The following is a 27,978-nucleotide window of genomic DNA, read 5'->3' as shown; positions in this document are numbered from 1 at the left end:
CTCTTTTCATAATTTGCTTGTGCATATATATATATTTAAACCGAAGGATTAATTTATTAACAATTTACAAGCCACTGGATAAGCATCAACATACTTACATTGGTTAAAGATTCACTGATGTTTTTAGCATCTATCTGTAGGATATTCCCAAGAATTGGGAGAGGCATGGGTCCTGGTGGGAGTCTCCCTCTCCCAGATCTCTGTCTCCATAGTGAGAGGAGAAGAATACAAGAGAGACTGAGCACCAGAACCACAACAAGATCCATTGATGCTGCCTTCTTTTACTTTGACAGCTTTGAGCTTGCAGTCAATGTAAAGCTTTTATACTGCTCCAAGTTAATCAGAATGTGTCCTATTGACACGAACTGCTGAACCAATAAACTAGATAAGTTACAATCCCTTCTGATTGTACAAAGGTCCCCTGATAAGGATAAAAACAAACTATTATTTACTCTTGTTCTCCTTCCCAAACCTCTAATCATGACAATCTAGTTCAGCAAGTCTGAGATAACAGAATAGGCATTAAAAAAAAGAAAGAAAACAAACACACAAGCACACAACCTATGGTGGTACCCATGTGCAGCTAGGATTAAGAAAAAAATAAAGCATTTTATCCAAAACATTGCTCAACATGCTGGTTGGAAATTCGTGACTTGGGGGAAAATAAGTGTATCTCTGACTTTTACATAAAATTATTGAACTTATGATATTTCATCAAAAAAATAAGATAGGGGCTGGGGATGTAGCTCAAGCCGTAGCGCGCTCGCCTGGTATGCGTGCGGCCCAGGTTCGATCCTCAGCACCACATACCAACAAAGATGTTGTGTCCGCCGAGAACTAAAAAATAAAGATTAAAAAAAAAAATTCTCTCTCTCTCTCCTCTCTCACTCTCTCTTAAAAAAAAAAAAAAAAAAAAAGATAGTTTGTCTTTGAAAATCAAACCTCTTAAATATTTTAAAATGTTGACCTAACATCACAAGTGCCTAAGACTAAACTGGGTAGTACAATCTAAACATTTTGAAATAACAAACATACATCATGATATAATTAAATAAATTTATAGAACATTTTCTATTTAGCACCCCAACACTCCCCAAATCCTGGGGAGCAAAGGGCAGAGATTATTATTTTTTATTTGACAAATGGGGAAAGACAGGGGCAGAACTGGAACTGACAGGGGTCAAAACTGGAATTTGAATGAGTTCCAATGCCCATAATGGTGTGCTATGGCTTACATCAGAGCTGCCTCCAAAGCCACCTTAGAAGAGTACAGCAAACACCACACTGACTCTGTTCATAGACCAACAAGCTTCCCTTCAAATCAATACCCATTATTTCACTCCAAGGATAACCGGGTCATAGATTCCACCAAAGTAAGAGGCACAAAAGAGCTTCTCCCTCTCCATCAGTACAGAGGTAAAACTTACTCAGCAGAACTGAGGAAGAGACAATCTAAGAGAACTGAAGAGGGAGGCTTGAGAAACTATGGCTCTGCCAATCTCTCACCTCTTCCAGATGGGACTGCTTCTATTGCTGGTTAGTATCGAATGTAACGGGATGAAAAATATCAGATCATAAGCAATAATATTGGGGACAGAAAAACAGGCATGTGCTTTAGAGGTGAACAGGAGGCAGACAGTATACCAAACAGACTCCCAGCACACAAGAAACAATATGAAATTGGAATATGAGACTTTATTTGGTAGTTGTGAATTGCATGTCATTGGATTGATGTCAACTACTGGATTCCTAATGATAATGCTGTACAAATAAATATGTATCCTATAAAAATACCATTGTATTTATTTTAATTTGGAGAGCTTTGTTATTTACAATCTATTTAGTAAGGAAAATTGCTATCAAGACCCCAGTTACAAAATGTTCATGTGTACAGGTAATCTTAAAATTAACATATACTTTCTCACATATATCAATTTTGATTTTTAAAATTACTTTTAACTAAAGTAAAATTATTCCCATTTTAAAACGGGGAAGTTGGGCCTTGGCGAAGGGTGCATAGATGGTAGGTGGTAGAACTGAAGCTGGAACTCAAATGCCTCCAGTCTCAAAGTCTTCCCTGAAGCAAAGCATACAGTTCAAAAAAGTTCAATACTTACTGAGTATATATTATTATGTAGTCTTCCATGATTACACTAATCAGTGACATGAAATGCTCAGTGACTTAATAATTCCAACATTCATTGTTTAAATTAGTGGGTCATAAATCTTTTATTTTTTAACCTTTAGAACTTGCATAACTCAAGTCTTGATGAATGCTATCCATGTCAAGAGGAAGTAGCAATTTGTTGTGTGACTCACAGGGGAGTGACATGTAATCCAATATGGCTATCAGACTCTAAATACTAATAGAACCACACTTTCTTATTTTGGATAAAATTAATAAGATATTTTTTCAAATCATTCACTTTTTTATCTATGAGATGAACTTTTCTATTCCCTTCCTTCATTCCATGATGCCCTTCCTGAACTTTTCTCTTTTTATAGAAAGACAGAAGCACACCACATACCAAATATAGCATATAGCAACAGTAATATTAAGAAGGAACTTTATAGCAATGAACTGCTATGATACAAAAATCAATTTCAAACATTTATCTAATTATGCATCTAAAGGATCATGTACAGCAAGACGAAAATAAACTCAAAATTAACAGAAGGAAAGAAATAACAAAGGTCAGAGCAGAAATAAGTGAGAGACTTAAAAACTACAAAAGATCAATGAAAGATTTTTTTATGAGAAGAAAGCAAAAATTTGTTAGCTAGTCTAAGAATAAAAAGAAAATAAAAAAGCAGATAAAATTTGAGATAAAAATAGACCTTACAATTGATATCACAGAAATAAAAAGATCATTTGTAAAATTAAAAATTATAAATCAACCAATGGAAAAATCTAATAGAAATGGTTAAGTTTATGGACACATATAAAATACCGTAAGTGAGCTGAGATATGAAAACCATAAACAGATTAGCCATTGGTAGTAACATGAAATTAATAATAAAATATTATCCCATCTTATGATAAGGATAGAATGGCTTCACTGCTCAATTATAACAAAATGTCATAGAAAAACTGAGAACATCTTTTTGTCAAAAAATTACAAATAATGGAAAGGAAGGGCATTTCTCTAAATGCATTCTAAAAGGCCAGCATAATACTCTTCAAAATGGGGGTCAGAAAGTTTGACTTTTTTGACTATTAGAATTTGCATAAACCCAGGACACAATGAACTGTTTCTCCAGGGCAAGCAAAAGATAACTTGCTTCCTGACTCAGAGAGATCTGAAGTCCAAACCAATCAAGTCAGTATAATCTCTGAGAGAAACACACTGCCTTGTTTTGAACAACAACAAAAAAACCTGAAGGTTCTCTTTGCACGATTAACTTAATTCCTCATGACATGAGTGTTTCTATTCTTCTCCTACAGAGGCTCTTAACTGAACTTTTCTCTTTTAGAAAAGAAGGAATCACACAACATAGCAAAAGTTATGGAATAAAGAAAGGCTAACACAAAGAAGGAATACCAATAAATGCTGCATCAAAAAATTTTAAAAAATCATGTAACCTAAAGATGCATCTCAAAGATCTATTAAAGCAATGGAAAACTGAAAGTAATAGAAGAAATAAAGTAACAAATATCAGATCAGAAAAAGATATAATAATCTAAGAAAAGCTAGTGAAAGTTAAGTTTTGAAAAATTACACCAAATCAGTAAACTTTTAGTTAGACAAGGAAAAAAGAAAGAAAACAAATAAGTAAAATGAGAAATAACAAAAGACACAATACAACTGATACCACATAAATATAAAATAATATTAGAGACATTTATAGAAACTTTGTGCCAATGTAGAAGAAAACTGAAAAGTAATAGGTGTCTGGATATAGGTAAGTACCAAACTTGAACTATAGGAAACCATTAAAAACCCAAATAGACTGATAATGTCCATAATTTGAGTCATTTTGAGCTGACTTTTGTGCAAGGTGAATAATAAGTATCTAGTTTCATTCCTCTACATATGCCTCTCCAGCTTCCCCAGCACATTTGTTGAAGATGTCATCTTTTCTCCAGTGTGTACTTGGTGTCTTTGTCAAAGGTCAGATGACTTCATCTTTGTGTGTTTGTCTCTTTGTCTTCTTTTCTATTACATTGGGCTATATATTTATTTTTATGCCAGTACCATACCGTTGGTGTTACTATAGCTCTGTATTATAAAGTAAAATTGGATATGGGGATACCTCCAATATTGCTTTTGTTTTGGTTAGAATTGCTTTTATTTTTCTGAATTTTTTATTTTTCCATATGAATTTTAGGATTTTTTTTCTACTTCTGTAAAATATATTACTGGTGTTTTGATGAGGATTGCTTTGAATCTGTAGACTGTTTTGGATAATATGTTTATTTTAACATTATTTATACCTATCCATGTAAGTGTGTGCGTGTGTGTGTGTGAAAGTCTAATGCAAATGGAATTACTTCCCTGATTTTTTTTAATCAGATTGCTTATTTGTATATGGAAAAGCTATTGATTTGTATATCATATTTATATGCTGCTACATTGCTGAATTTCACTATTAGCTCTATAATTTCTCTGGTGAACTTTTTGGGTTATATATATATATATATATATATATATATATATATATATATATATATCTTGTCATTTGACAACAATGATCATTTGACTTATTTTCCTATCCATATATTTTATTTTATTTTATTTATTTATTTTTTTGGCAAAAGGGGATATTTATTGGGGATCCATTCCAGCGTGCTGGGACTCTGTGCTCACTCAAGGAGGGAGAGCAGCCCAGAGCCCAGAGCAAAGGTCAAGCAGAGCTTAAGTACACTTTTTGGAGAGGTTGGTGGGCTTTGCATACATCAGAACAAATCATCATGAGGCGCAGGGAAATTGAACAACAACTCTGAGACGTGATTGGCAAATTCATTGGCGGGAACAGCTCGGGCAGGGGTGATTGGTCATTCCTAAGCGGGGTACACATTCAAACTGATTGGTTCAGGCCCTGTGACAAACTGCACAGGGCCCTAGGCTAAATGGCTAGTAGGGTGTTGTCTTAACTATCTCAGGAATCTGGGTGTAACAGAGGAACTCAATAATACCTAATCTTTTACATTCAAGCCTTCCAGCTTAGAAACTTTACCCTTTCATTCCCCACTCCTTTTTCTGACTTTTAATCTTAAAAGTAATGAATCATAATTATTGGGGAGTCTCATTTTTTTATCTCTGTCAGTGGAGCATATTGCCTTCTGATTACCACGAGTTGTCCTGTGTCTCCTGGAATCATTTTTAGCATGGCCTCCGTTTTAGATTTCACTCGGTATTAGACCCCGATTTATCTAACTACACTGACTACCTAACTTTAAATCTGGCTTCATTCCCTCCTCTAATTTGGGAACTCCTTACTGATGTGAGGAAGGGGGACGAAGATGATCTCTCTGGCTTCTTCAGGATGAAAAGGGACAGTGTGGGGCAAGCAGTTTGGAGTCCCCCTTAAAAATATCAGGTCTATCGAGTGGTCCATGCTAAAAGTCCAATTGAGAAGTAATAGGCTGGAGGGCCATTCGAGTGATAGGTGGTCTATAAGAGAAACAAGAATTCATTAGTACTGGAACCAGATTGATGCAGCAAGAAATGCCACAGCACAGAAATGGCCAATGAGTATAATGGCCAAGACAAAGATCAACAATGTTTTCTATCAGGCAGTACCAGGAACTAGGAGTTAAGATACTGTTTCCACGACAATGTTGCTGAGGACATGGCTTCTATTTGAGCATGTAAATCTTTAAGGATATTTGTCACATTGTCAGAAATGTCAGGGATGTCAACACAACAACTAACATTTAGGGTTACAGATGTCTTTTCCTTTAAGATATAGTCTAATAATTTAATGCCATCTGATCCTGCAAAATCCTTTTACTGACCTCTGTGTCTAATAGAAAAATCTTTAATTCTGCTACTCAGGGCTGGATAACCGTACTAGCAAACATCAAGCCTACCTGCATTGGTTAGAAATAAAGGCCTTAGACTAAAACTACTCTAACAGTCCCTTTGACAGTTATCAGGCATTTCTAAGAATCTCTTTTGTAGCCTCCAGTCTACTTATTGTTGGAAGTTACATTTAACTATTATTATCATTTAAAATGTCTAGGAATAGCTATGTTTTGGCTTCGACCATCTTTGCTAAGTGTTTAAGATGAAGCAAGTCAAACTGACTTTGTTTCCATCTATTATTAACAGTCAGTTGAATCTCCTGGAAGTCCTCGGGAACTTCACAGCAGCTTCTCAGTTCTGCTAGTGCCATTTGCACTAGGATGGGTCCAGGCCTTGCTTGACCATGTGGCTTCCCTCGGAAGCATCAGAGATGTCTCCCTTCTCTGATGACCCTCCTCTTCACAGCAAATGCACTGATTGGCTTTCTGTCCTCCACTGGTCTCATTAATCTCCCTGATCAGGAGGTTATGTGGCCTAGAGTTGCAGAGCCCTTTGGAGAAGACCCTATCCCTGATTCAGACTGACTCAGAGGGCAAGAGCCAAATATTGGTTTTCTTGGCCCCTTTAATTTAACTTTAATTTTAAAACTTAATCTTAAACATCCAGCAAATAAACTTCAACAGCCTTATACTAAGTACTGGGCTTTAGTACCTATCTCTCTATCCTGTAGGTGATAACTCCTTATCTTAAGTTAAGCCAGGGTGTGAGTTCTTAAAGCAGTACCTCTTTAAAACATTAACAGGCAATCCTTAGACCATCTAAAAGCAAACTACAAAACAAAACTAACTAGGATAAAAACATATTTAGTTTATGTAATAGCTACTTTGGATTCTGGCAGAGTTATACATTATAATCCCCTGTTTGAGATCCTGGCAATCGTGACGAAAACCAACTTTTGGACACAACCTTAAATGCACTGAAATCTGGCCTACTTCTTTCATAGTCACTTTCACATACAGTGAGATGGGACATAGAGCCTTATCTCAAGGTGGGGCTCTTCATGCAGTCTCTCTTGGCAGATACAGACACACTTGACAGAAACAGTCTTAAATACTATAGTTCTGAAGCTGATCTTTGCTTTTTAGACATCATTTTACAAAGCCTACATAAATTGTTGTGAACTTGAGCAAACACAACATAATATCACATCTAAAACAAGAATTAAAGAAAGGCCGAAAGCTTTTAACCTTTTGTAGAAAAGTAGCAAAGTACTTCTGTGTTTTACAATAAAACCTTTACCCAGATTAGGCTCTCATTAACTTAAAAATACATTCAAATTGTGTCTCAGTGTAGAAAGCAACATAGAACTTTATATATCTTACTGATAACAAGTCCAGTTATAGAACACAAATGATATAATTGAATCTCCAACATGTTTTTTTGAACCTAAAATTACCATACAACTTTAGAACACCAGTTTGTAAAGCTTCTACCTTACAGACTTGTATACCTGGAAGATATGAACACATTAGTAACATCACAATTGCATTGATAATTTTATGCTAACCAAGTTTGGCTTTTAAAGAAATAACATAGCACAATTCTCTAAAACAACAGCACTTGTTTAATCAGCTGTTTAATTTCTTAAAGATTACCTGTTCAAAAACTTACACTTATAACCAACTTACACAGACTTTTTTTATCACTTACTTAAACCCTCTTATTTACTTAAACTCTTATCCAGAAACACATTTTCCCTCTATTAAATCCATACCTAGAAACTTCTAGTTTCTCTTTTTCATCTGTTAACCTCCTTCTGTTCACATCTTGAAACAATACTTGTAAACTTTTGAATTTAAGCAGAGTTAACATTTTATTAGGGTCTTTTTGAACACCTAGAGAAACTTATAAGTTTATCTTAAAGACATCTTTACTTTTATCTGTTTACCCAATCTAAATTGAACCATTTGAATTACGTGAATCAAAGATATTTGGATCCATTTTTTTTTTAATTTTTTATGAGCGCTCCTCATATATCTGCCAATTGTCATATAACTGCATGATATATGGACATACACACATACAGACATACCGACATACAACACATAACACAAGTGTGCACACATATACAAGGCCTTTTAGCTGTTTTCTCAGGTGAAATCTCCGTTGCAATGTTTAAAAACTCCACAGTTGATCAAAAATAGAACTGATCAGAAAACATTAACTTGTCTGTAGGATCAAAATATTGAGCTAAAAAAAAAAAATACAGAATCTAAGAAAAAGCAAGAGTCCTAAAAAAGATGACCAGCCAGTAATTAGTAAATACCATTCAATTTACTTCTTGGTTTGGTCTAGTTTGAGTTCAGGTAAAAAGACACTTTTACTCTTTTTTTTTTTTTTTTTTTTTCCCTTGGGCCTGAGCTCCAAGCTGCTTCTGTTTGCATATCGGCTTAAGCCCTGGCTAAGATCTGGAAGGAGCAGGGAAAAACTGCTATTTTAAGCAGTCACTTTAGGCCTAAGGCATTTTAACCTTAAGTTATAATTTCCAGGTTTAAATGTCGAAAATTATAATACAAATTTAAAAAGCAATTCCAAAAATTTTATATCTTTTTACACTAGAAAAACTTGCTCACATAAAACTAGAAATAGGATCTCTACCATCAGAAGAAATTTTTTTAGGACCTCTAAGCCACTTTCCTTGTTCTGAAGTTCCTAGAGTAGCATTAAGTTACATTAAATTTGCCTGAAAAATTTTAAAAAGAACCACGCACTACCACACTACCATGTATATCTGAAATTAAGCTTTAAAAATTTCCAAGACTGTTGTTATTTAATTATCTAATGTCATTTTAATAAGCCAGACCAACGTTTTAATTTAACACTTTTTTTCCTAAATCTTACACACTGAGAGAAACAGATACCAAATCATAATTTACTATCCTTGTCCAAATCAATGCACTGTATATCTAGTGAAATCTCCTTAGGCTACCCAGTTCAAAAATTGATGAAAAAATAAAACTGAGTGATTGGGAGTTATTTGCCAACTTGGAAGTAGAGTTATTTTTAATTTTCTATCCTAAGTATTTAAGTTCTCTGGTATGAACTATCTGAAACCAAACTAAACAATTGCTTAAACCCAACTTTTAACTGCAAGATAGTGCAATGCTTTAGAAACCCATTCAGATACCAGATTGTTACAATAAAAAAAATTAATTTTTGTTAGACACACATTTAACCTAGATTATCTTAAAAAAAATCAGACAACCAGATAAGAATATATCTCTCCAGGTTTTGAACTTTCATTTAATTATGACTCCCATCTGTGGCACCATAGACTTTTCCTTGAGTGGACCAGATGTTTTCACGTAGGGGCAACTATAGATGTAAAATCAAGAGTCTCAGTGTGACTGGCTTACTGCATTTAGGTGGAGTAATCTTTGCAGTGCAGAGAAAGAATGAGGAAATTTCCCCAAAGCGAAAAAGGCTCTGGCAGCTGCTGGGAATTCCTCAATTTCCCCTTTCACTTGCAAGATTAGCTCCTTTGAATAGATCCAATCCCAGGCAATCTGGTTTATAATGCTTCAGAAACCCATTCCCCAAAGCCAATTAACACCAATTTAATCAGCAGGCATCACTATTTGCACTCAAGCCGACTAAGGGAGGGAAAGAAAACATTGTTTTCCTAATTTTGTTTAACAAAGGGGAGCAAAGTTTACCACCTGCCTTGGGGCTGCATTCCGAAGCGAGGACTCAGACTCTGGGGACCTGGTCCCTTCTGCCTCCACCGAGGGAGGGAAAAGGCCGGGTGCCCCTAGCCACCTTTCCCCGCTCACTGGGTGGTCGGAGGGACTCCATCTCTGACCCGCCCACCCCACTTCTGTGGAAATGGTCACCGGCAGAGGAGGGGGAGGGGTGGTTCCCGCCGACCTTACCTCCAACCCCGCCCACCGGAGCACCCCCCCTCGGGGAGAAGAGATGGCAAAGGGGCCGAAAGGACTGGTGGGTGGAGGGGCCAGGAGGAACAGGGACAGGACAGATCCTCCCTAACACCTGGTGAAATCCTCCCAGCAAACTGCGCGGACCCCACCCATGCAGGAAGAGATTTGCAGAGGTCCTGAAAGGTTAGAAGCCATGATCTAGATGGCCATGCGGCCCCGGCTGAAAGACAATATCTCTGACTTTGCAGATTAGAGAGAGAGAGATGGAGGGACTCTCCTGGGGGCCATTCAACTCCGAGGGTGTGCCATTCTGCTCTGGAGCACAGAGAGACAATACAAACGTGACACAAACACGGACACACAGTAAACAGTAAACTTGTAACACAAGTTCAGAGGCAAAGATTAAAAACAGACAGTGAATTCAACCTGAGAGAAAGAATAGTTGCCAGCAAGATCAGACAGGTTGGCAGCAGCATACAGATGCCAGAGTCTCCCAAAGTGTCCTTTGAGGAGATGTGGTCTGTGGCTTCAGGGACAAGTCTATCCGCCACCGCAAGGGGGAGCTTAGGATCTCCGCTGACAACCACACTCTGCCAACCCAAAACTAGAAAACCAGAAAAACCAGAAGGCTCTGAGAGCTTACGCTCTCCAGCCCAAAACCAGAAGGCTCTGAGAGCTTACCAGAACCCGAGCGATCGCAAAAGAGCGATCGCAAAAGACAGACGCTCTCTGGGAGCTCGAACCCGAGCGATCCAGAAAGAAAAACAAGGAGGAGAAAAGGAGAAGAAAGGAAGAAAGAGGGGAGGGAGGGAGGGAGGGAGAGAGAGAGAGAGAGAGAGAGAGAAAGGCGCCTTACTTACCCCCTGAAGCAGTCCTTTGTTAGGGTCTCCCTGTCCAGCGATGCACTGTTCTTGCCCAACACACCAAATATAAAGGTCTGGCGAATTGTCGGAGGGAGAGACCACCCAAGAGACTGACTCCATGCAATTGGCAAAAGGGGATATTTATTGGGGATCCATTCCAGCGCGCTGGGACTCTGTGCTCACTCAAGGAGGGAGAGCAGCCCAGAGCCCTATCCATATATTTTAATTTCCTTCTGTTGCCTAATCAACCCTGACTAAAATTTCAAGTATTACATTTATATTGAGTAGGAGTGGTGAAAGTGAACATCCTTGCATTGGTACTGATTTTAGAGGAAATGATTTCAGTTTTTCCCCATTTGTTATGTTAGATTGGGATTTGTTGTATACAGCATTGATGATGTGTAAGCAAATTCCTTCTATCCCTGTTTTTTATTAGTGGATTATGATTATACATAAAAGTAGGGTTCACTGTGACATAAGGACACATGCATATAACATAATTTGCTCCTTTACACACTCCCTGGTCCTCCCACTTTACTTTCTTTACTGGCTCCCTTTTTGTTGTTGTTGTTGCTGTTGTTGTAGGTTTCATTTTGCATTGTTTCTTATTGAGTGCATTATAATTACATAAAAATTTGGATTCATCGTGCTGTTTTCATATGTACACAGTATATACATTGTATATCTAAACTATATTTTCTTTATCCATTCAGGTATTGGCAGAAACCTAACATAACTTGGCTACTGTGAATTGCACTCCCTTAAACATTGCAGAGTATGTATTGATATTGCAGGCTCATACTAGTGCTTTGGGATAAATTGTGAGGGTGGAATAGCTAAGTCATAGATAGGGTTGTTCATCCTTGGTCTTCTGAGGAATCTCCATACTGATTTCCATAGCAGGTGTAATAATTTGCAGTTCCAATGACAATGTATAAGTGTTTCTTTCCCCCCCACATTCTTGCTAACATTTATCATTTATGTTCTTCATCATGGCCACTTTATCTTGGGGGAGATGAAATCTCAGTGTAGTTTTGATGTGCATTTTCCTGTATGCTAAAATGTTAAACATTCTTTATATAGTTGGTGGCCAAAGTATTTTCAGTCCTTCTTTAAAAAAATATCTGTTTAGCTCTTGGGATTTGTTTGTTTATTTTCTCTTTGTGTTTTTGGTGTTAACTTTTTTGAATCCTTTATATAATCTAGATATTAATCCTGTTGAAGGAGTACTCACAACCACAAGAATGGGATCCAATTATTAATAACTTATACTCCATGTATGTATGATATTTCAAAACAGACTCTGTCAAAATACAAAACACAAATTACTGTCAGGTATATATAAAAAGAACAAGTAAAAATTATTTTAAAATATTTTTGTTTAAAAAAGAGAGTACCTGACAAAGATTTTCTACACTTCTATAGGCTTTCTTTGCCTGCTCTTGTTTCTAGTTTCTTCAGTTTTTATTATGAATGGCTTAAATATTTAAAAGACTTTTTCTGTGTCTATTGAGATGTTCATGTGCATTTGTTTCTTAATTCTATTGGTGATTAATTATATGTATTGATTTGCTTATATTGAACAATCTTCATCTGTAGAAAGAAAACAAATAAATCATGATGGACAACTTCTTAATGTTTTCTTGAATATAATTAGCTAATATTTTATTAAGAAAATTTGCATCTGTCTTCATCAAGGATATTGGTGTCTTGTTTTCTTTCCCATATGTATCCTCATCTTGTTTTAGTATTAGCATGATTCTGGCTTAACAGAATGAATTTGGATATATTTCACTCCTTAATTGTATCTCACTTACCTCTTCAATCCTAAATATTCTTGAGTTTGGTCACTTAATATTTTTGCAGATTTCTTGTATATCCTGATCTGTTTTTCTAATTACTGACTAAATATTCAAGTTCAGTACTTTATCTTCGACACCTAAAAGTTTGTTTGCTATATGACAAATTTATAGACATATTATTGGTAAGACTTTTAACTGAATTATTTTATTCATTGAGTATTTCATTTCCAGACTTTTTGTATGATTATTTTTCATAATCTGTAGCTCTTCAGTGAATTTCTCATTTGTATCCTGTACTGAGTTTCTTAATTCATTCAGTTGTCTTTCTGTGTTCTCTTAGAATTTGCTGATAATTATCCTAGTCATTATTTTGATTATCAACATTATACATTTTTCATTTCTATATCATCAGAGTCAGTTTCTGGTGAATTATGGATCTCTTGCTTTGTCACATTACCTGTTTTTTCATATTTCTGGTGTTCCTGTGTTGAAATTAGGAATGGAATTTTTCTCCCACTTTTATTTAAAATCTTTTTAGGCCTCTTTATGGCCTTCTTTTGGTGAAGTATTCTGGAATATCAGGTTTGGGGGAATTCCTAAATATATTTCTAAGTTGGTTTTGTAGTGTTATTTACAATCCATTTAGTAAGGAAAAATGCTTTCAACACCCCAGCTACATAATGTTTAACCCTCATATGTACAGGTATGCTCAAAATTAATATGTAATTTCACACATATTGTATCACTGCTGATTTTCTTAATTACTTTTAGCTGAAGTGAAATTATTCCCACTTTAAATATGAGGAAGCTGGGCCTCAGAGACACAATGCCTTGGCCAAGGGCATACAAACTTCACGTGGTAGAGATAAGACTGGGCACCATATGCCTTAATGTCATAGTTTCCTCAAAGTAGAAATACAAGGTCAGTGTGTACTGAAGATGCCTTATTTTACATTATTGCCTGATTACACTAATTAGTAACTTTCGAATAGTCACTGACAATAGTTGCAATATTCATTGCTTAAAGGTAGGTCAGAAGAATTTGAATTTTTAACCTTTGAATTTATCTTAACTCAGGAGTTGATGAACTTTTAATCCATGTGAAGGTGAAGCAGTAATTTGCTATGTGACTCACAGAACTTTGACCTCTAGACTAACCATCTCAGGCTCTAAAAACTAAGAAAACCACACTTTTTTATTTTATTTTTTGATAAAATAAACTTGATGGCTTTCTTTAGACCATTAGCTTCATTCTCTATGAGATGAATTTCTCTCCTCTCCTTCTTAATTCCATGAAACTCCTACCTTATCCATTGACTTTGTAATAGAGATAATCAGTTTGTATTTCTGTGATATAAATTGTAATGTCCACATTTTTTATCTTTAATTTAATTTATTTATACCTTCTCTTTTTTTATTCTTGGTGGAGCTAAGGGTTTGTTGATTTTATTTTTAAACTTTTTTTCATTGATTTTTTTTTGTATTTTAAATCTCCACTTCACTTATTTATTTTCTGATCTTTGTTATTTCATTCCTTCTATTGATTTTGGGATTAGTTTCCTCTTGCTTTACAAGGTCCTTGAGATGCATCATTAGGTTATATATTTGAAACTCATTTCTTTATGTAGACATTTATTGCATAAACTTCCTTTTAGTACTGCTTTTGCTATGTCCCATAATTTTGATATGGCATCTGATTATCTCTATTACAAAGTCAATGGATAAGGTAGGAGTTTCATGGAATTAAGAAGGAGAGGAGAGAAATTCATCTCATAGAGAATGAAGCTAATGGTCTAAAGAAAGCCATCAAGTTTATTTTATCAAAAAATAAAATAAAAAAGTGTGGTTTTCTTAGTTTTTAGAGCCTGAGATGGTTAGTCTAGAGGTCAAAGTTCTGTGAGTCACATAGCAAATTACTGCTTCACCTTCACATGGATTAAAAGTTCATCAACTCCTGAGTTAAGATAAATTCAAAGGTTAAAAATTCAAATTCTTCTGACCTACCTTTAAGCAATGAATATTGCAACTATTGTCAGTGACTATTCGAAAGTTACTAATTAGTGTAATCAGGCAATAATGTAAAATAAGGCATCTTCAGTACACACTGACCTTGTATTTCTACTTTGAGGAAACTATGACATTAAGGCATATGGTGCCCAGTCTTATCTCTACCACGTGAAGTTTGTATGCCCTTGGCCAAGGCATTGTGTCTCTGAGGCCCAGCTTCCTCATATTTAAAGTGGGAATAATTTCACTTCAGCTAAAAGTAATTAAGAAAATCAGCAGTGATACAATATGTGTGAAATTACATATTAATTTTGAGCATACCTGTACATATGAGGGTTAAACATTATGTAGCTGGGGTGTTGAAAGCATTTTTCCTTACTAAATGGATTGTAAATAACACTACAAAACCAACTTAGAAATATATTTAGGAATTCCCCCAAACCTGATATTCCAGAATACTTCACCAAAAGAAGGCCATAAAGAGGCCTAAAAAGATTTTAAATAAAAGTGGGAGAAAAATTCCATTCCTAATTTCAACACAGGAACACCAGAAATATGAAAAAACAGGTAATGTGACAAAGCAAGAGATCCATAATTCACCAGAAACTGACTCTGATGATATAGAAATGAAAAATGTATAATGTTGATAATCAAAATAATGACTAGGATAATTATCAGCAAATTCTAAGAGAACACAGAAAGACAACTGAATGAATTAAGAAACTCAGTACAGGATACAAATGAGAAATTCACTGAAGAGCTACAGATTATGAAAAATAATCATACAAAAAGTCTGGAAATGAAATACTCAATGAATAAAATAATTCAGTTAAAAGTCTTACCAATAATATGTCTATAAATTTGTCATATAGCAAACAAACTTTTAGGTGTCGAAGATAAAGTACTGAACTTGAATATTTAGTCAGTAATTAGAAAAACAGATCAGGATATACAAGAAATCTGCAAAAATATTAAGTGACCAAACTCAAGAATATTTAGGATTGAAGAGGTAAGTGAGATACAATTAAGGAGTGAAATATATCCAAATTCATTCTGTTAAGCCAGAATCATGCTAATACTAAAACAAGATGAGGATACATATGGGAAAGAAAACAAGACACCAATATCCTTGATGAAGACAGATGCAAATTTTCTTAATAAAATATTAGCTAATTATATTCAAGAAAACATTAAGAAGTTGTCCATCATGATTTATTTGTTTTCTTTCTACAGATGAAGATTGTTCAATATAAGCAAATCAATACATATAATTAATCACCAATAGAATTAAGAAACAAATGCACATGAACATCTCAATAGACACAGAAAAAGTCTTTTAAATATTTAAGCCATTCATAATAAAAACTGAAGAAACTAGAAACAAGAGCAGGCAAAGAAAGCCTATAGAAGTGTAGAAAATCTTTGTCAGGTACTCTCTTTTTTAAACAAAAATATTTTAAAATAATTTTTACTTGTTCTTTTTATATATACCTGACAGTAATTTGTGTTTTGTATTTTGACAGAGTCTGTTTTGAAATATCATACATACATGGAGTATAAGTTATTAATAATTGGATCCCATTCTTGTGGTTGTGAGTACTCCTTCAACAGGATTAATATCTAGATTATATAAAGGATTCAAAAAAGTTAATACCAAAAACACAAAGAGAAAATAAACAAACAAATCCCAAGAGCTAAACAGATATTTTTTTAAAGAAGGACTGAAAATACTTTGGCCACCAACTATATAAAGAATGTTTAACATTTTAGCATACAGGAAAATGCACATCAAAACTACACTGAGATTTCATCTCCCCCAAGATAAAGTGGCCATGATGAAGAACATAAATGATAAATGTTAGCAAGAATGTGGGGGGGAAAGAAACACTTATACATTGTCATTGGAACTGCAAATTATTACACCTGCTATGGAAATCAGTATGGAGATTCCTCAGAAGACCAAGGATGAACAACCCTATCTATGACTTAGCTATTCCACCCTCACAATTTATCCCAAAGCACTAGTATGAGCCTGCAATATCAATACATGCTCTGCAATGTTTAAGGGAGTGCAATTCACAGTAGCCAAGTTATGTTAGGCTTCTGCCAATACCTGAATGGATAAAGAAAATATAGTTTAGATATACAATGTATATACTGTGTACATATGAAAACAGCACGATGAATCCAAATTTTTATGTAATTATAATGCACTCAATAAGAAACAATGCAAAATGAAACCTACAACAACAGCAACAACAACAACAAAAAGGGAGCCAGTAAAGAAAGTAAAGTGGGAGGACCAGGGAGTGTGTAAAGGAGCAAATTATGTTATATGCATGTGTCCTTATGTCACAGTGAACCCTACTTTTATGTATAATCATAATCCACTAATAAAAAACAGGGATAGAAGGAATTTGCTTACACATCATCAATGCTGTATACAACAAATCCCAATCTAACATAACAAATGGGGAAAAACTGAAATCATTTCCTCTAAAATCAGTACCAATGCAAGGATGTTCACTTTCACCACTCCTACTCAATATAAATGTAATACTTGAAATTTTAGTCAGGGTTGATTAGGCAATAGAAGGAAATTAAAAGATATGGATAGGAAAATAAGTCAAATGATCATTGTTTTCAAATGACAAGATATATATATATATATATATACAACCCAAAAAAGTTCACCAGAGAAATTATAGAGCTAATAGTGAAATTCAGCAATGTAGCAGCATATAAATATGATATACAAATCAATAGCTTTTCCATATACAAATAAGCAATCTGATTAAAAAAAATCAGGGAAGTAATTCCATTTGCATTAGACTTTCACACACACACACGCACACACTTACATGGATAGGTATAAATAATGTTAAAATAAACATATTATCCAAAACAGTCTACAGATTCAAAGCAATCCTCATCAAAACACCAGTAATATATTTTACAGAAGTAGAAAAAAAATCCTAAAATTCATATGGAAAAATAAAAAATTCAGAAAAATAAAAGCAATTCTAACCAAAACAAAAGCAATATTGGAGGTATCCCCATATCCAATTTTACTTTATAATACAGAGCTATAGTAACACCAACAGTATGGTACTGGCATAAAAATAAATATATAGCCCAATGTAATAGAAAAGAAGACAAAGAGACAAACACACAAAGATGAAGTCATCTGACCTTTGACAAAGACACCAAGTACACACTGGAGAAAAGATGACATCTTCAACAAATGTGCTGGGGAAGCTGGAGAGGCATATGTAGAGGAATGAAACTAGATACTTATTATTCACCTTGCACAAAAGTCAGCTCAAAATGACTCAAATTATGGACATTATCAGTCTATTTGGGTTTTTAATGGTTTCCTATAGTTCAAGTTTGGTACTTACCTATATCCAGACACCTATTTCTTTTCAGTTTTCTTCTACATCGGCACAAAGTTTTTATAAATGTCTCTAATATTATTTTATATTTATGTGGTATCAGTTGTATTGTGTCTTTTGTTATTTCTCATTTCTTTCTTTTTTCCTTGTCTAACTAAAAGTTTACTGATTTGGTGTAATTTTTCAAAACTTAACTTTCACTAGCTTTTCTTAGATTATTATATCTTTTTCTGATCTGATATTTGTTACTTTATTTCTTCTATTACTTTCAGTTTTCCATTGCTTTATTAGGTCTTTGAGATGCATCTTTAGGTTACACGAAATTTTTATTTTTATTTTTTGATGCAGCATTTATTGCTATTCTTTCTTTGTGTTAGCCTTTCTTTATTCCATAACTTTTGCTATGTTGTGTGATTCCTTCTTTCTATAAAAAGAGAAAAGTTCAGTTAAGAGCCTCTGTAGGAGAAGAATAGAAACACTCATGTCATGAGGAATTAAGTTAATGGTGCAAAGAGAGCCTTCAGGGGTTTTTTGTTCAAAACAAGGCAGTGTGTTTCTCTCAGAGATTATACTGACTTGATTGGTTTGGACTTCAGATTTCTGTGAGTCAGGAAGCAAGTTATCTTTTGCTTGCCCTGGAGAAAGAGTTCATTGTGTCCTGAGTTTATGCAAATTCTAAAGGTTAAAAAAATCAAAATTTTCTGACCCTCTTATAAAGAGTATGATGATGTCCTTTTAGAATAAGTGTAAAAGACTATCCTCCCTTTCAATTATTTGTAATTATTTGACCATAAAATGTTGTCAATTCTTCTATGACACTTTGATAGAATTCAGCAATGAAGCTATTCTATACTTACCTTATTGATTAGAATATATTTTATTACTGACTTAATATTAGTATTCACTATTGGTCTGTGCTGAGAGCCATAGCCAAGTAGGAATGATGCTTGGCATTTGGGGGTTGAAAGGTAACCCTGCTCAGGGATTAGGGTGGCTCTGCGTTTAGGGTGGATCCTGCTGGGAATAGGGTGGCTCCAGGATTAGGGCATATCCTGCTGCCTCAGGTGCCCCCTCCTTTGGAGTTCCCGTAGAGTTCTCGCAGGGTTCTGAGAGAATTGGTGCATGGAGCGGAGTAGAAGCAGTGGATTCCCAGGTGGTGTGTGTAGAGTGCCGGTGAGAGTTCGGGAATAAAGAGTTACTGTTTGAATCTACAAGGCTTTTGTGGTGGCTCGGTGATTTTGTGCCAGACAGACTGCTGCAGGTCTGTTTATGGTTTTCATATCTCATAGAGCACTTATGGTTGTTTATATGTGTCTGTATATTTAACCATGTCTATTAGATTTTCCATTGGTTGATTTATAATTTTTAATAATATAAGTGATATTTATATTTCTGTTATAAATTTTAATGTCTACTTTTATCTCAAATTTTATTTACTTGTTTATTCTACTTTTTATTCTTAGTCTAGCTAAAGATTTTTTTGATTTGTTCTCCTAAGAATCTTTCATTAATCTTCTATAGTTTTTATATCTCTCACTTATTTGGCTCTGATCCTGATTATTTCTTTCCTTCTGTTATTTTTGGGTTTATTTACCTCTTACTGTACTTAATCCTGTAGGTGTATAATTAGATACATGTGTGAAGTTGATTTTTTATCATAGCAGTTCATTGCTATAAAGTCCCTTCTTTTTGTTTTACGCTATATTTTGGTATGTAGTGTGCTTCTCCCTTTCTATAAAAAGAGAAAAGTTCAGGCCAGGACATCATGGAATGAAGAAGAGAATAGAAAAGTTCATCTCATACACAATAAAGTTAATTATCTGAAAATTAATTTTTTCCAAAATAAATAGGTGTGGTTCTATCAGTATTTAGAGCCTGATAGCCATGTTGGATTACATGTCACACCACTGTGAGTCACAGGAAAAATTGCTGCTTCACCTTGACATGGATAAAGAGTTCACCAAGACACGAGTTAATGAAAGTTCTAAAGGTTAAAAAATAAGTTTTATGATCCACCTTTTTAAACAACGACTGCTGCCATTATTAAGTCAGTGACTATTGCAACAGTCACTGATTACTATGATCATAAAAGTCTCAAAATAATATATACTTAGTAAATATTGAACTTGTTTGAACTGTATGTTTTGCTTTTGGGAAGACTTTGAGACTCAATACATATGAGTTCCAACCTCAGTTCTACAACCTAACATGTTGTGTGCCCTTGGCCAAGGCACTGCATCTCTGAAGCCCAGTTTCCTCATTTCTAAAATGGGAATAATTTTACTTCAATTAAAGGTAATTAATAAAGAGTGATATAATATGTATAAAATTGCATGTTAATTTTGAGAACACATGTACACATGAACATTAAACATTATGTAACTAGGGTCTTGATAGCAATTTTCCTTACTAAATACATCATAAATAACAATGCTTGCCTATCTAAAACAAATAACAATGGCATCTTTATAGGCACATCTTTATACAGCGTTACCATTTGTGATTGAGTGTTGTACATCAATCTAATGACATGCAATTCACAGCTACCAAATAAAGTCTCATATTCCAATTTGCATAGTTTCTTCTGTGCTGGGAGTCTGTTTGGTATACTGTTTGTGAAAGGAAAGTGACCACAACACTCGGAGCGACTAAGAGATCTTTATTGCAGCAGTGCAACAGAGGAGGAAAGAGAGAGAGAGAGAGAGAGAGAGAGAGAGAGAGAGAGAGCGCAAGGGAGACAGAGAGAGTAAGAGAGAGACGGAGCAAGAGAGAGAGAAGGCCCCGGCAGGAGGGAGTTTTTATAGCCCAAATCTAATGGGGCCTCTGGGTCTGCAAGCTGCCATGTTGGCACAAGGGGGAGTTAAGTGTTTAGCCTTGAGTGGGGGTTGAGTGTTCAGCCTTGAGCTGGGTTGAATGTTCAGACTTGATGCAAACAGGTGATAAAGAACCAGACAGAGGGAAGTTTCAGTGCGTGGGCCATCCTGCAGCTAATATTTGTTCAGTCTGCCCTGTAGATAACATAGTTCAGCCTGTCCTGCACCTAACAGTTTGCTTCTTGTCCACCTCTAAACCTCCTGCCTGTGTTTCTGTCCACAATAGTATTGATTATGGTCTGATATTTTTCATTTTGTTACATCTGACCTGAATTACACTAAACATCAACAGATGCAGTTCCATCTGGAAGAGGTGGGAGATTGCCAGAGCCACAGTTTTTCTCAATTCCTCCTCCCTTCAATTAGCTGAGATTTTCTCTTCCTCATTTCTGCTGAATAAGTTTTACCTCTATACTGATGGAAGGAGAGAAATACTTCTGTGCCTCTTTCTTTTGTAGAATCTCTGTCCCAGTTATCCTTAGAATGAAATAATGGGTACTGATTTGAGAGGAAGCTTGTTGGCTTATGAACAGAGTCAGTGTTTTGCTTCCTTTATTTTCTACTGTGGTTTTGGAGGCACCTCTTATGAAGCCACAACATACCATTATAGACATTAAAAAATAATAATCTCTGCCCTCTGCTCCCCAGAATTTGGGGGGCTGGGGTGCTCAATAGCAAATGCTGCGTACATTAACTCAGTTATGATGTATGTTTGGTACTTCAAAATATTTAAGTTGTACTACTTAGGCAGTTGTGATGTTAGGGCAGCATTTTAAAATATCTGAAAGATTTGATTTTCAAAGACAAACAATCTTAATTTTTGATAAAGTATTACAAGTTACAATATTTTTATATACAAGTCAGAGATACACTTATTTTCCCCAAGTCATGAATTTCCAACCAGTCATAATTCAGAATCCAGCATGTTGAGCAATGTTTTTAATCAAATGCTTCATTTTTTTTTTTTTCTTAATCCTGGCTCTACATTGGTACCACCAGATGTTGTGAATTTGTGTTTGTTTTTAAATGCCTGTTCCTGTGATCTCAGAGTGACTAAACTAGACTGTCCCAGACAGAGGTCTGGAAAGGAGAGCAAGAATAAATAACAAGAGTTTTTTGTGGCTCCCGGAGGCGCTTCCCTAGCGTGCCACGCTGCCCAGTGGCCCTCCCTCCCGCCGGCCTCACCGCCGCCTCCCTCGCTCCCGGAGCGCGCCGCCGTGCGCAGGCCAGCGGCGGGGGCGAAGGCCTGGGACGACGCGGCGCGGAGAGGGACGGCGGCCGGCGGGCAGGCAGTGGGAGCGCCGGTCTCTATATGGCGGCGGCTCTGTCGGGCCTGGCTGTCCGCCTCTCGCGTATGGAGTCTTCTGCAAGGGGCTGACCCGCACACTGCTTATCTTCTTCGACCTGGCCTGGCGGCTGCGTATCAACTTCTCCTACCTCTACAACGTGGCTTCCATGATGCTTAACGTGCGCCTGCAGGGTGTCTCTAAGTTGCTAAGGCTGGCCTTGAACTTGTGATTCTCCTGCCTCAGCTTCCTGTGTAGCTGGGTTTACAGGTTCATCTTGAGATCCACTGAAGGCCCTCCCCTGATTGACAAAGGTGTTACCCCAGGCTCACTGCATCCAAGAATACAAAACATGAGGGAAGGAGGAGGGACCCTAGGCACCTGCCTGATAGAAGCAAAGGGGGAGGGAGGAGATGACTGGTACAAACAATTATGTAGCCTTAAGAAAAGAACACAGAAGGAGAGCCCTTGCCCAGAAAATATACCTTTCTGGATGGATAAGTCTGCAGTTGATGTAAAAGGAAATTCACAGAATGAGGTGTTATCATTGGAAATGAAAAACGATCTGAGTGACACTGATCTCTGGCTTCACAGTGGCAACAAAGAACTTCCATGTTTGAAGAAATCAATGGGAAGAAATTTAGCTCCCGTAGCTGCTCCAACCAAGGCCATGGGTCTGTCCTTTGCTCCTGCAGAAGAGCATCTTGCTGGGGTGTTCCTCGGTGTTGGGGACGCTCTGGGAAGGGATTGGCTAAGAAGCAGGCCCAGAGCCATGGACAGCCAGAGAGGACAGTGCCCCAAAGGAGAGCCCTTAGTGTCAGGACAGCCAGTCCATCCGAAACTGTGGGAAATGGTAGTTTTTAAGGGTGAACCACCAAGTGCTCTTCACGAGGGACTAGGCTCTGAGTCAGAACTGTCTCACCTGCTTTCTGTGCTGCTTGCAACACTGCACTCCTGTCCTGAAGTACTTCTAGAGGACAAGACAAGATGTGTTTTCCTTGACCATTTAAAGCCCATGTTTTCAGAGCAAACAACAGAGTATAAGAAAATGCTTTCATGTGTAAAAAGTACCTCAGATGGTCTGGAGATAACACTGGGGTTACTGGCTCTACAGCCTTTTCAATTAGCAAATCCCTTCTGCCATAGTTAAGGTACAAGCAGAACAATAAAATAGTAGATTAATTTTAGAAGTTGTCCTAGAATGATTTCTTTCCCATTAAGTCTGGATGCAGACAGCTTAGCTGCTCAGATCCTGCTTTGACCAGACAGAGGAAGTCAAGTTCACTCACCAAAAACTGATCGATGCAGAAGGAATTTTTAGCATGTTTTAAATTGTGCTTAAAAGACATTCAGAATTGGTAAAACCCTTTCAGGTGATTATTGATATATCCAGTTTAATATGAGATAAGCATGAAATTCTTTATGTATCTCGAGATCTCTATCCATTTTAAAGGGCTATTGTCCCAGACATCATCTTGTCTCCTCAACTCATCTCTCATCACCTCCTGGAAGTGAATATTTGTAAAGTCTACCTACTGTATTTTTATTAAACCTTGCTAAGCTCATGGCAAGCTGTTGCCATTTCTGCATCTCATAGAATAATTTTGGTCTTTAGCAAAATCTGACTTCTTTTCTCATACTCCTTCCATTTGAAATGCTGTTTAAATGGAGGCCCTATGGTGACAAGTTACAATATTAAATTTAAGCATCTCAAACTAGGAACCCTAGCAGTGTTACCCTAAGTAAAAAGGAACTTGAGACTCTTTGCTCTGGCTCAGATGTAGAGAGGCAAATCAAGAACCTCCTTTACAAAAGTCCTAAGAGTTGATGTCTTTTAAGATTTTTCTGAAGTGACTCCTTTTGTTGTTCATTGATAATTTTATTAATAAAGGTCATTTAAAAGTGTAAGTTTTTAAGGACTCCCAAAGTGAGACTTAAAACAGCTATTTGGGGGATAACTGATTGCATATATCAATTTATATTGTGTGCTAAATTACTATGCCATGTGCTATTTTAGTGTTTGGGGAAAATGCAGAATAAAATCTGTTCTTTAGCAAAATAAATGTCTTATTTTTTAAAAAAGAGTTTTTTGTTATTGTCATCGGTATCTATTGCACACTCAGAAGGGATTGCAACTTATCCAATTGATTTGCTCAGCAGTTTATGTCAATAGGACACATTCTGAATTATCAGGGAATACCACAAAAGCATACAGTGCTTGTAAGCTCACAGCTGTCAGTAAAAGAGAAGGCTTCAGTCAATCCAGTTGTGGCCTGGTGATCATTCTCTCCTGTAGGCTTCCTCTTACTATGTAGACAGAGATCTGGGAGAGGGAAACTCTCCCCAGGACCCAGGCCTCTCCCAATTCTTGGGAATATCCTGCAGATAGATGCTAAAAACATCAGCAAATCCTTAACTAATGTAAGTATGGATCATCACCTATTGATTGCAAGCCTCCCACATGGTAGGCAAGTGTTCTACCTCTTGGTTACACCCAAGCCCTGCCAAAGAGCTTCATTACCTCTTCCCCTTTCCATGCTCTATACTTATCATTTTGAGGCAGCATGTCCTTTTGGAACCAAATTTTCTACCTGATTTATTTCTCCACATTGAAAGTCGAGATTGACACCAGTAATTAATCATGATTATCATTTTGATCAGGTGGAGGAGAAATGGCTCTGAATTGTCACATATTAATCATTTTGCTGTTGAACCTGAATAACATATGAATAACTGAATATTAGGTAAACATTGGCACTTGTGGTCACCAATACCAGCCTACCAGGTCATGGGGAATAGCAGATATAATTCTGCAGTGACACAGGAAACACTCTAAAATGAAGACAAGGTGTTATCTGGATCCTGTGGAAATGAAGAAATGTGAGAAGACAGGGCAGAGAAGGCAACCCCCATAGGGAAGTATGTTAATATTTCCCTGAGGGAAGGACTGTAGATGACAACAGGAAAACAGTCAGGCACCTGTGTGGTGGAGAAGTAAACACATTGGCAAATGGGTGGTTTCAGGTTCTTCACTGTAGATTTCAGGTTAAAGTGCTCTATGAGAGCCAGGCCCTCTTTTAACATGTGTTTTCCAGAAAATAAAAAACAAAGAGAATAGTTACTCTTTATGTGCAAAAACTGTGACTCTGATGATTGTTGTGTTTTTTTTTTTTAAAGAGAGAGTGAGAGAGGAGAGAGAGAATTTTTAATATTTATTTTTTAGTTGGCGGACACAACATCTTTGTTGGTATGTGGTGCTGAGGATCGAACCCGGGCAGCACGCATGTCGGGCGAGCGCGCTACCGCTTGAGCCACATCCCCAGCCCCTGATTGTTGTGTTTCTAACTGGCATTAAGAGAATACACAGTAATTATGTGATGAATCATTGAATGGATAGAAGGATGAAGAAATAAAAGAATGAATGGGTGTATGGAAGGACAGCCAGATTGTCATAAGGGCAAAGGTGACAGACTGCTAACTATCTACCATTTCATCTTCTTTTAAATATATTTGTATGTGTTCTTTTTAGATATATATGACAGTAGTGTATATTTTGACATACATTTATAAAGTATAACTTATCCTAATTACAATGCTAATTAAGATCCCATTTTTGTTGTTGTACATCATGTGGAGTTTCACTGTGGTGTATTAATAGATGAACATAGGAAAGTTATATCCAATTTGTTCCACTTTCACATTTCATCTTAATAAATGTATCATTCAAAAAGTTACTGAGTTCCATATCCATGCCGAAACTTTACTAAATATTCCTACATCATAGATGCTCTTTTGACATTTCAAGATTCTATCTGTTTTTCTAGAAACACATCCACATTGCTTGTGATTGTATAATGTTTCATGAAACTTTTCCCAATTTTTCCCACCCACAGTTTTAGTTATACATTCTGTTTATCTGTCTGCAACACACCAAGTAGTTTACACTGTTGGATCATACTGTTCCTCTTGTTTACAATGCACTTTTTTTTTTTTTACCAACCTCAACACCCATGTCAAATTGCATTTCCTCTTTCTACTCTTCATGATTCTCTCAAACAATAAAATCTTGCCATCATTAGTTTTTCTCAACATAATATTCATGATTTCATTGATGCATAGATCATCTGGACACATTGATTTCCATTTATTTGTTTATCTTTCTGTTGTGTTGAAATGTGGATTTGAAGAGAGGTCTCTGTCCTTGTGATTGTGGTATCCACAATCCATGATGTAGAGCAGGCATTGAAGTGACAAGATCAAGGAAGGAGATTCCATGGCCAGAGACTCAGCACACATGATGCAGGTGTGCTGATCCAGGATGCAAGACACATGCTCATCACTGGAAGAAGTGTGTTGTGTGATTATTTCAGGGTATCCTGGCACATCCTTTATGTTTTCATGACTCTGTGGTTACTTAGCAGCATTTCTAACATTCTTGACTGAGAACAAAGATCCTCTTCCGGTGGTACATTTACTCCTCAAAATGCTCTGCCTTTTTTTTTCCTTCTTTTCCTTTCTGTCCCTTTTAAGGCAGCTCAGCTGTCATTTATATTATTACAGTGTTTCTTGACCCATTTTATGCTTCATAAGAGAGGGTACAAACCTGGTGTCTTCTCACACATAACTCCCTCTACCCCAGTCTTCTGTGCTACCCTCTCTCACAGCACTGGTTCTATTGCTTCACAATGGATGGATTACTCAGCTGTTCCCTAACTGGTTAGGAGTCTATGGTGCTGTTCTCTGCTATTGGAGACTTCTATTCTGTAGCTGAGCTTACGTAATGGGCAACACTATTCAGAAGACAATCAAGTTGGGAAGTGAGATGCTTTCTCCTGGTGGGTAAAGAGAGACTTAATGAGTATTACCTTCTATGGAGACCTTTGATACCTCTGTGATGTATATAAATGAAGTATACAAACACTTCACACTCTAGTTTTCTTAATTTGGAAGAAATGTATTATGTCAAAACTTAAACTCCCACTATCCATTATTAAAGATGGATCAAGGGAAGTGCATGGAGATTGGTGAACATTCCTAATCATGTATAGAGAACAAATCTATTAGATCCAGGGAGGCACCAGATAAGTTCCATCCAATCCCAGAAAAATATCTAAAGCACTTATCAGGTAATGAGTTTCTATTCCCTGAGGAGAAGGCATGAAGTAGTCACCCTTTTTTTTTTTTTCTTTTTGTTTGTTCTTATTTAAAAAAAAAAAGAAAGAAAAGAAAAGAAAAAATTATTTCAGACAGATTCAGTGGCATGTATGCTACAGTGAAGGCAGGTGTAGCAGTTTCATTTCAAACCTGCACTAATGTATAACTTATACATTATTTGGGAATGTTTAACTTCTACTAAAATGTAGATTCAATCCAATGTTACACCAATTTTACTGTTATTGTCGATCCTATATTAGTACTATATGTTAAAGTTTCAGCACCCGCTAAAATGAGAATAACCTTCCAGCAACCTACCAAGGTAATGAGCTGTGAAATTTGTTCTCTAATGATAGTTTGAAAGTGTATGCCTAGGTTGTTAAGATACATTCCAACAAAATCTAAATTTATTTACCTGGGATTCAGTCATCATCTCAGGTTCACTTGATTGTCACTCTGTTCTTATCTGATCCCAACCAATTAAATCCCAAATACAATGTGCTAGAAAGCATTGTAAAGCTGTGATTCCACAATTGTTCTCAGTAATACAGTGACAGGAGAATGTCAGAGAGATAATTTATTGCTACATTTTACTTGTGACTGTGTTCATATCATCTTCCATGCTGAACCAGAGCCAGAAGTGTGACATCATTCTGACACCATTTTCCCAGGGAGAAGGAGCAATATTTTG

At 36.3% G+C, this 27,978-nt stretch overlaps 2 protein-coding genes across 5 annotated transcripts in view; one reads left to right on the top strand and one right to left on the bottom strand.

The window, feature by feature from the left end:
* The window catches only part of LOC101963736 (cytochrome P450 2C18), a 43,808-nt gene extending 32,828 nt beyond the window's left edge, over positions 1–10,980 (bottom strand). Inside the window, exon 1 of one of the 4 annotated variants that reach the window (XM_078037393.1) lies at positions 10,768–10,980. In XM_078037393.1, coding sequence (XP_077893519.1) covers positions 10,768–10,890 — 123 coding nt within the window. In that variant the 5' untranslated portion in view covers positions 10,891–10,980. Of the gene's footprint in view, positions 1–98; positions 738–10,333; positions 10,457–10,767 lie in introns of those variants that run through there. The other 3 variants (XM_078037439.1, XM_078037344.1, XM_078037312.1) reach the window with 3 other exon arrangements.
* Positions 10,981–22,128: 11,148 nt separating this feature from the next.
* Positions 22,129–24,196, top strand: LOC101976960 (protein FAM220A). Its single transcript, XM_078020007.1, has one exon. The coding sequence runs from the start codon at positions 22,486–22,488 to the stop codon at positions 23,281–23,283; it is 798 nt and encodes a 265-aa protein (XP_077876133.1). The 5' UTR covers positions 22,129–22,485; the 3' UTR covers positions 23,284–24,196.
* Positions 24,197–27,978: the final 3,782 nt, after the last annotated feature.

This window comes from Ictidomys tridecemlineatus, chromosome 1 (assembly GCF_052094955.1).
Source record: "Ictidomys tridecemlineatus isolate mIctTri1 chromosome 1, mIctTri1.hap1, whole genome shotgun sequence".
Classification (NCBI taxonomy): domain Eukaryota; kingdom Metazoa; phylum Chordata; class Mammalia; order Rodentia; family Sciuridae; genus Ictidomys; species Ictidomys tridecemlineatus.
This window is presented reverse-complemented; position numbering and strand designations above follow the sequence as displayed.